The sequence below is a fragment of the Danio rerio genome, chromosome 22 (genome assembly GCF_052040795.2).
Source record: "Danio rerio strain M-AB ecotype USA chromosome 22, GRCz13ab, whole genome shotgun sequence".
Classification (NCBI taxonomy): domain Eukaryota; kingdom Metazoa; phylum Chordata; class Actinopteri; order Cypriniformes; family Danionidae; genus Danio; species Danio rerio.
In genome coordinates, this window is record NC_141042.1 from 20,955,309 (window position 1) to 20,965,296 (window position 9,988).

The 9,988-nt window shown below is 36.4% G+C and overlaps 1 protein-coding gene across 9 annotated transcripts in view; it reads right to left on the bottom strand.

The window, feature by feature from the left end:
* The window catches only part of tcf3b (transcription factor 3b), a 29,189-nt gene extending 21,324 nt beyond the window's left edge, over positions 1-7,865 (bottom strand). For 4 of the 9 annotated variants that reach the window (XM_087303228.1, XM_087303226.1, XM_087303227.1 and 1 more), the window contains exons 1-3: positions 7,366-7,651; positions 3,770-3,971; positions 2,715-2,787 (exon numbers count right to left, since the gene is read on the bottom strand). In XM_087303228.1, coding sequence (XP_087159354.1) covers positions 2,715-2,787 — 73 coding nt within the window. In that variant the 5' untranslated portion in view covers positions 3,770-3,971; positions 7,366-7,651. 9 annotated transcript variants of the gene reach the window in all.
* Positions 7,866-9,988: the final 2,123 nt, after the last annotated feature.

Consider the following 9,988-nt stretch of genomic DNA (forward strand, 5'->3'; position numbering starts at 1 on the left):
TTATGATTAATCAACTGTGACAAATTAAAACGCAGTAAATAGTGAAATCAGTTAATCGTTGCATCCCTTACTACTACACAGGAAAGAAATCAAATGGGTTTCAAACAAGAAGTGTGAGTAGACAACTTTCATTTTTGGGTTCGATAAAGCAGCACTTCTGATATAACCACAGAAAATAATATAATTTGTCACTTATGACCAGAGCCAGACAGAATCTGCGGACATTTCTGCTGAGAATTTTGTAAAAAATCTGCGGATTTATGTGGAATGATTTTAAGAGTATCATAACTACAAACGTAATATATGAAATCAAAAATAATACATTTTTTACTTTTAATCAATGTTTACAATGCAAATCCAATTAGATCTACTTATTTGATAAACACAAAGTCTCTCATATATTATATCTACTAAAAAGACAGAACATATTACTTTACAAACTGTATTGTAAATAAATCACATTCATTCATTCATTTTCTTTTCGGCTTAGTCCTTTTATTAATCTGGGATCGCCACAGCGGAATTAACCGCCAACTTATCCAGCATATGTTTTATGCAGCGGATTCTCTTCCAGCCGCAACCCATCACTGGGAAAATAAATCACATGGACAGTTTAATATTACTATTATTATATCACAAAAATATTAGTAAAATTAATTTAAAAACTGAATAAATATAAATTTGTATAGGGCTGGGCGATATGGAACCTGATGCAACCTCAATAATCATTTACTATATTGAAAGACAAAAGTATATATTTCGATGTCAGTTGTTAATTCTTCCAGATTTAAAAGAGTATCCCAACAATGACTGAAGTAGGCATGGGACTTAGGAACGGTATAGCAGAAAATTTTGACGGTTTTAAAACCTTGACTTTTTCAAACCGCATTATTCCTTGAACAGGGTTATCGACCCATGCCTAGACTGAAGCCACAAAAATTAAAGGGTCCATTGAATGGCATAACATATTTTTGGCCGATAAATTTTTAGTGGCTAAAATTTTATACATCTCTAATAGACACACTTTTAGATTCCCATAGTTGCACATTTCTGCTGTGTGATTGGCTCTTAGATCAATATGGAGTAAAAAAAAAGTCCAGAACTTATCCAGAGTCCAGAGTTACTGACATAAATTTTTATCTCGATTAGATATAATATCGATTATTGACCCAGCCCTAAATTTACACACATTTCCACAGGTAAATACATAGCCTCAATGATGGGCCAAAACTCTGCAGATTTGTACACATGCAGATTCCATGTGGGCCTACTTATGACTTTAAAAGTAAAATACAACAAAAACAGATCAAGATAACGTATTAAATGTTAACATACAATTGAGATTAAAACAAGACACAAATGCTTGTTCAAAAATACTTGCAGTTCCTATTAAAAACCAGTATAATTTGATCAAACTTTTTAAACTGAATATTTCAAACACATAACTTACACTCAAAACTAAAGGTTATTCTGTCTGGAGGTGTATTCTCAACACAAAACGACAACTTTACAGCTCAAATAATACACCAAGTGATTTTAAACCCCCAAGGTGTTTCTTTCAAAAAGAACAGAGAAACTTTTTTTCTGTAGTGATCGAGAACATGTCATCAAATGAGGCTTACAGCACTTAAACGGAATTCTTTTAATAGTTACTTTAAAAGTGAACCATCCCTCCAACCTTAGTTTCTCAATAGTTATCTAACATGTCATATCCTGCTATACGCAGTTCACAGGCTAAGGTTTATGTTGACGGATGTGAAGACCTTCTCGAAGCATCTCACAAGTGACAGATTTAAGAGTCAGGGTCACCTCGGTGTCAGGTAGCACTCGCAATAAAAATCTCAAACTGAGACATTAGCTTGGCCCTGCTATGTAATTGGCACTTTAGGCCGCCACAGACCGAGATGGAAGCTGGTGATCTTTCACAGTGTTTCTTTTGCTGTTTTCATGCGGGCCTCCTGCGGGGTGGTGGGAGGTATGAGAGAGCTTTGTTTCAGAGTGGGTCCATTTCCTGTCAGTTGGCAGGGGGAGAAAGTGTTTTCTTGTGTGGGGGGAGGAGTGTTTTACGCGGTGGGGTGGGGGAATCGTTTGGAGACCGTAAGGCCTTTATTTAAGTCTTTGTTCTCAGATTGTTCTTATTTAAGGGTAATGTTTGGAGTGTCGATTGGGAGACAGACAGACAGACTGGAAAGCCTTAAAGAGAATCGTATGAGCCTTTGACAACTTCTAAAACAATCTTAACTGAAGCAACACGAGCCAACAATGGGAGCAAAAATAACACTGAAGAGTGGGATGTGCAACTGGTTATAAAGATGAAAAAAAGAGATGACAAACAAAGCAAAATACACACTTTTGACAATTGTTTTGGGATTCTGGACCAAAGTATGATTATGAAGAGCAATCACTTCCTCCACTTGACCTAACAAAGTTTTTACGATGTACAAGTTTGTGCAAAAGGTGCTTCAACTCAACAACCGGTTCAAAGAAATCCAAACTGCCCCGAGCTTTGACTTTGGATACACGATGGTGTATTCATAAAAGAGGGGGTTTAAGAAAACAAGAAGAAGCATGTCCTTTTCCTGTGTTGAGAGGAGCGAGCACTTAGCAACTAGCCCAAACACTGCTGCAAAAAGCACCCATTTAAACTCATAAAAATCCACAAATAATACTAAACTGTTAAAAAAAAAAAGTATGATTTAATAGCAAAGCCTTACCTGTACCACCAAATTGACTGCTAGCAAGTGTGGTTGGTCTGTTCTTCCCATTGGCCACAGGGGGGGCAAACATCTGGGACAGAAAAGATTCAGAAGTCGAGTTGAAGCACACAAGCACATTACGACAAACTCACGTCAAAACAAGACCGATCGATTACACAGCATTACTTGGAATTCAGTTTGTGACATTCAGCAAAGTTTAATGCCAAAAGTCACGTCATATTCTCCAAAGTTAACCCATTAAATGAAAGTAACTAACTAGCATGGCACTTTCAAGATGCATCCTTGTCTTGTGCTACAAAGAATTCAGCATTTCACAGCAACAAAACAGGGCTAAAGAGGACCAGTTTACGTGGCTAGATGGTGTCTCTTTGTTTTTCATGTGCAAAGAGAAACCTGTTAGCAGCAACAGCGCTAGCCTTGCATGGTGCATGGGAGGGACTTTCTGGTGTGGTAGACATTTTTCACAACGTGCAACACCTCGAGAAAGAAGATCCTGAATGCATAATCTGCAAATCCTTTGATTTTCACCAAAGGTTCAAAGCTGGAAAATGAATGCAGTGCGACGGAGTAACTAAACCATCAACAATTTGTAATTAGATGTGAGATCATAATGCATTTGGTCTGGCACGTCTGATTATCAATGTATTGTCATAATTGATTCACTGCTTCAGTAGATGGCAATTTTCCAATGCAATAAATTAAGCATGGTTGGGCCGTTCAATGAATCAAGCGATTAACATTTTTATTTTCACTGCTTTTTTAATGCTCTTTAGGATGGCATGACCGCCAAGAATAATCACATTTTAAGAACAGGTGAAATAAGAACAACAAATGGAGGGATAAGGAAGGAAAAAAATACAGAGATGCTCAAATTAGAGAAGACTGAGTGATGGTTATTATGCCAAAGACATTTCAAATGGCAGACAGGACCCAAGTCGGAGGATTGCATCTGATTTAATGATCCATTATAAGGTTTATAGCCGACAACAGCACTCTCATACAATCAGCATTGTGACATTACATTCGATCAGTCCCAAAGAAAAACGGCTTACCTCTGACTACAAGGTCAAGTTTTGTGGAAGAGAATGATGCAATTCGAAATCATAAAGCAGTTCTTTACGAGAGAGTTTTTGTCCAGATCAGTGACACTTCCTTACCGCACTGAAATCCAACAGGTCACTGAGTTCCTTATCTGTTTCCACTGTGGCCATTCTCTGGTGTGGCTCGTTCATACCCCTCGGTTTTTAAAGAACCCTGCAGGAGAAAACCACAGATGGGTTTAGCTATCTAAAGACCAGATAAATGGGAAAAGCAGTGATGAACAGCAAGCCGAGTTTCATCCTATAGAATTGTAGATAGGAGTGGACGCGCACTGTACTTTTTCATCTCAAAAGAGTGTTACCAGCATTTTCATGGCCCACATTTAATTTGACAAATGAAAAACGGGATCAAATTAAATTAACTATGCATTGCTTCAGGAGGTTTCACAAAACACTAGTGCCAAGTTATTATGTGTCCAAGAATTCAATCTTAAATGTAAAACTTGCTTATTAACTAGGCCCAGACAGAAACTGCAGATTTTATTTGCTATTTATGCTAAAAATATATAACTACTTTCTATTTATTTAAGGTTTACAACGCATATCAAATTAGAACCACTTGTTTGGTTAAAAACAACTACTACATTAGACTTCTTTAATATTTCCACAAAATAACAGAAAATATTACTTTACATACTGTATATTTCATACATAATTGAAACAATTGCATATTATTCCATAAAATTAACAATAATTAATATGAAAACTTGTTAAAAACAAATATATTCTATGTATATAGTGTTCTGTGGATTTATGCATGCACAGATTCCATCTGGGCCTAATAACTAACTTGGTGTTGACATCCAGTTTTACACACAACAATTAGTAATAATACAACAATATGGCTATTAAAAAAACTACAATCCAGATCATCTATCAAATACTCTTACTAATATCACTGTTACACAACACCGGGACAGCAGGGAAACTAAATATTTTTACCAGTCAATAAGTTTCCATGAAACCCTGATAGCTGCACATGGAACATGCAAATCAATGTTCTTAACTTATTGAACATCTCCATCCTGTGTTTGATTTATAGTTATCTGGCCAGTTGTTTTGCATTAAAGGATACCATGAAACAAGGTGGAAAAGATTTCAACAACTCCAATGGAAGTGAAAGGTTTTAATACTTGTTCTAATACGAGACTGCTTAAAAACTTTTCACAGAGACATCTTAAGAAGTCATGTATGCTATTACATGCCAACAGGTGGTGTACTTTAGCAGTCCTTTTTATTAGCCATTAGTTTTTCCTCAACTGCCTGATAACACTATCGCAAGCCAATAGCTAAAATAAGTGATTTTACACCTTGCAAGTACATTTTATTCCCTGCTGCTTTTTGACTCCCAAACAAAAACAGCTAAACGAAAAATACAAAGTGGTCCCTCAGTAAGAAAAGAATAAAGAAACAGAGGGCCTAGAAATTCTCCTCAAGTCTATGCCAACCCCCCTAAAAAGCTTAGGAACACTGCAAAATAAATTGCATAATATTGGTGAGATTCTTGTATAATGTCTCAGATAAAACAGAAATGAAATTGGTTTTAACTGATATGAAAAGCCCTGCTGGTTGTCGTGAGGAGGGTCACAAATCGTCAAACACCTTTTATATATTTCTAAGAAATGAAACGGGATTATTTATGACGTGCGGTTCTTTTCGAACTTTCAGATCTGATAGAATTACCTGTTATTTATTGAGCCATTTCAACGTTTAAAGCCCGACCATTCTGAACTAATGATTCTATGAGCCGATTCCTTTTAGCGATTCAAAACACAGAACCTCCAGTTTAATTCTATTTTAGAACGAATGACTCTTATTAACCGGTTCTGTGTAGCTGATCAAAGCAACTACTATCTTTTTTTCTCTTCATGAAATATCTATAGTTTATTGAACCCCACTATATTTCGATTATCTTTCGTTTAGTTTAAATTTCAATGAACCCATGACTTAAATCATGACAGGCTGTTAGTATGACAACGTGCACAAGCTAGGCCTTGACGTTGTAGTCAGTGGCTTGCCTTTTTTATTTGTTTGTTTACTAATGGTTTTTCATTAGAAGCAAAAAAAAAAAAAACATCTAAATGTGGATCTAGAATTCAGTTAAAAGGGCATCTATGTGAACACATCATGTTAGCTATTTATTTTACAGGCTCTACCACGTGAAATAATCAAAATTTGTCGCATAATTTGCGAGAGGACCACATGCAATAAGATCTACAATGCTTTAGTTCCAAATGCTTTTTTTAATGAAAAACATTCAAATAAATTCATTGTTAAGAAACTATCAGAATTGTTAAACTCCATACAACACATTTCCCTTAACTGTGGTTTATATCTCACACACACACACACACACACACACACACACACACACACACACACACACACACACACACACACACACACACACACACACACACAGTAAATGATGAGGTGACACCGAAAACCAGACAAAACAGGCGTATAAAACGTATTTCGTTGTCGTAAGATAACATCGTATCTTTAGCCTGGTATCACTGCAGCCATTGGTGGTTAGTTGTAAGAGAGCGCAACAGTGTTACCACTAACCACCAAATTAATGGGCCCGAAATAATCCACGTTATGTATAAAAGCAAAGGAAATACAACGCGAAAACGTCTATTTAAGATCAATTTCCAATATTGAACGCGAGACGACGGATTTAAAGTAGTGTTTAGTCACGTCCCTTTCTTTGTGCAAGTAGGGCTAAGCTTTACCCAGACATGAACAATGTCAATATTTATTCTCAGTTGTAAACTTATTGTATTCCGATAGCTAACCATTTCGAAAAGCGATAAGGCCACATCGATCGCGCGCGCATCATTTTGATAATATTATTGGCAATTATCATTATTAACCAGACGTCGAGTCGATAATTCTCAATTATTCGTGTGTTGTGCGATAAACGTACAAGTCTAGCTTGGGATAAAGCTAAAGTTAATAAAGTGCCGCGACAAAATGTCAACTTTTCCTCAAGAGACTCGCGATTTGATGAAGGCGAGTGGGGTGAGGGGCACGAGGAATTTCCTGCCAAAAATATTCAACAAAGTAACCGAATTCAGCGTGAAAAGCAAACATGGATGCTACAACACACTCTCAACTCGCTGCGTGAGTCTAATAGGTAGTTTTCACAAGTCCAACAAATTAAAGTAACTTTCAATCGCTGTTAATTTGTATATTTAATTTGCACTGACAGCTCTCGCTCTTAACCAGACAGTTAAACTCATAAGCGCCACACAAAACTAATCCTTACTTTGATAAAAGGACAAAGGAGTCATTTCTGTTAGGATAGAACTGGGTTAAAGACCACCAGCACAAAACTGGGCAGGACTTCCCACCACCACCACTGCCACTAAGCAAAAAAAAAAAAAAAACTCTGCATCCCCCCACTTCCATAAGCAGACATCCCAAAAACTTGCTAAATGGAACTTCAATATGCAATTATGTGACTTGTATGATGTAAATACGAGACCTAAATTATTCTACTTGGTAACCCGATAAAACGCCACAAACAGGCAAAAAAGCCTTACCTCAGTTTATCAGTTGTCTTACATCCAGTAGTAAAAAAGAAAGGTTCAGCCTCGCAGGGAAAAACCATAAAACTTGAAAGAATTTGAAGCACGGCGCATTAAAGGCTGATAGGCGCAACAATGTGTTATTTCTCCTTTGACATCCTCCTCCAAAACACCAACGTCATTAATACAATGTTGCAGGTCTGTATCCAAACAATCCCGCGCCACGACTTCCTTTATGTTGTTACAATTGAGGTGAATTCATTCTTCTAGTAGACATCTTGACCACCTCCATCCACATTGTGAGCAGCAACAATGTATTCCTCCGCATGGAAAGAGGGGCCTCAAACGCTCGGGTGTCCAGTTTCATGTGCCCAGGGGAGTCAAGAGTTATTTCGATAAGGTCTACAGTTTAAAATGCACTGATGTGTCGGGACGCACACAGCGGTCATTGGTCATTTGTCAGTCAAGACTGAATAGATCGGCTTTGAGGGAAAAAAGGAATTGATAATAGGAACTATAATTTCCGGCGGAGGCCGATGGAAGAAAAGTAAGCGGCATTTATACAAGAGCTGCGAGAGATGGAGAGATAAACCCGCACGCTAGTAGCCAATAAAAAGGCGACAGAAAGTGACAGGCAGGTAGGATGGCCAATGGCCATGCGTATTTTCGCACGAGACCCGCCCCTTTCGTGACGAACGCTGTGTGTTCAGTGAGGCTGACTGAAGGGGCTAGAGCACAGCCTGCGTGACATCATTTTATTAGTCTGGTTAACGTGGACGCCCGCTCGTTTTATCGCTTAGAGTGTTCATAATTTGACGTGTTTTCATTTATTTACACACCGCATTTTTTGGTTACTTGACAGTTGTAACCATAAAACAAGTTGTGTGACGGCCTAAGAGTTTACTCTTTCGGTTTGTATTGAAAAGACACTACTGGGGGCTGAAGTAACTATTACTTTGTAACTCAATCTTAGACACAGGAAATACTTGCCCAAGCTACGTTGTAAGCATTATATGATTGATGTCTGTCTTTACTGATCCAGTAACAATCCCTCAAACAGAAGGCGGCTACACTTATGAAAATGAACCATGGTTTATTGTAGTAAAAATGTAGTAACCATGTTTTTTTTAACCCTGTCATATTGATTACTATTTGTATAACCAAAGTTTTACAACAAATGCCTTTGTTAAAATATTTAGAGTCCCAAAACGATGCTTTGTTATTTATATGATTAAGCTGAAATAGCTTTTTATTTAGGTATTATCTGTAGTAAAACCATTGTTATCTTTTATAAGAATGATATTCAGTATAACAGATAAATGAACTGTAGTTATAACAGTAAAAAAAAAAAACTACATCTGTCCAAATATGACACAAAATTAACCAATTTTTAGTTTTAATATCGAGTGACTATGTGTCTTGTTTTTCCCAGGACAGTCCTGTATTTGAGCTTTATATACAAAAATAAGTTTGTATAAGTTTTGTTATTTTAAAATCTAAAAAAAATTTAAAATAAAAAGACCTAGATATTGAGAAAATTACCTTTTAAGTTGTCCAAATTAAATACATGGCTGTCACTTAGTTGTTTTAAAACATGTGTATATGTATGTAAATATATATATATATATATATATATATATATATATATATATATATATATATATATATATATATATATAGTAAACTAAATATGTTATTTCTTATGAAAATTGTTAAATACACATTAAATAACTTACTTCTCAGACATAGTTTCACTTGATTCCCTCTATAGACGGTGCAAAGAAAACAGCAGTTTCTTTTGCCGAAGTCCCTAGATGCTTCCATGATGTGAGTTCCCTCTTTCACATATATATATGTTCCCAACATGCTGGGTTATAGATCTACACCGATTTTCAACCCAAATTGGGTTAAATTAACCAAACTTTTTTATAGAAAAAAGTCCAGAGTCACAAATAATTATGATTTAGTGTTTCAACTCCAGAATGATGGAAAATTTAACAAAGTTGGGTTTGTCCATTTGTTAAATTTTCCATCATTCTGCAGTTGGGTTTGTCCATTTTTATTCCCAAATTGCATTAACATGACTAATAATTATTATTTTTTTAATTATGCAAGCATCACGTAACACTAAATTTACCTTAGGATGGATAGCCAACCAGTATCCAGAACTGAAAATATGTACTACATGCACTTTAAAACAAGTAATATTCCTCCTGACTCACACTGCCCAATTTCACTCTGAGAAATCTATTAACCCAGCCTAAAAAAATACAATCAAAAAGTATGCTACAACTTTGAAAAACACCTATTCATCATGCTAAATCCACCCAATGTAAAATCAAACTCTCAACACTAAAAGCACTTGGTTTTAAAATGCATATTTTTACTAGCATGTTGAACCAAAATTTCCCTTGACTGTGACCAGTTATTTTATTTTTTTTATTTTTTTGCCCTACTGCACATGTGCTTCCAGCCATAAATATAACCCTAACCGCAGAATGGTTTCCGTCTCTCCCTGTGGCTGATTCATAGAGCTGGTCTAGTGAGGGGGGGAGAGGAGCATGGGATCACAGAATACAGGGATCATAACAGAGTGTGTAGTTGGGGGATGGGGACGAGAGGCCATGCAGCACGGCCA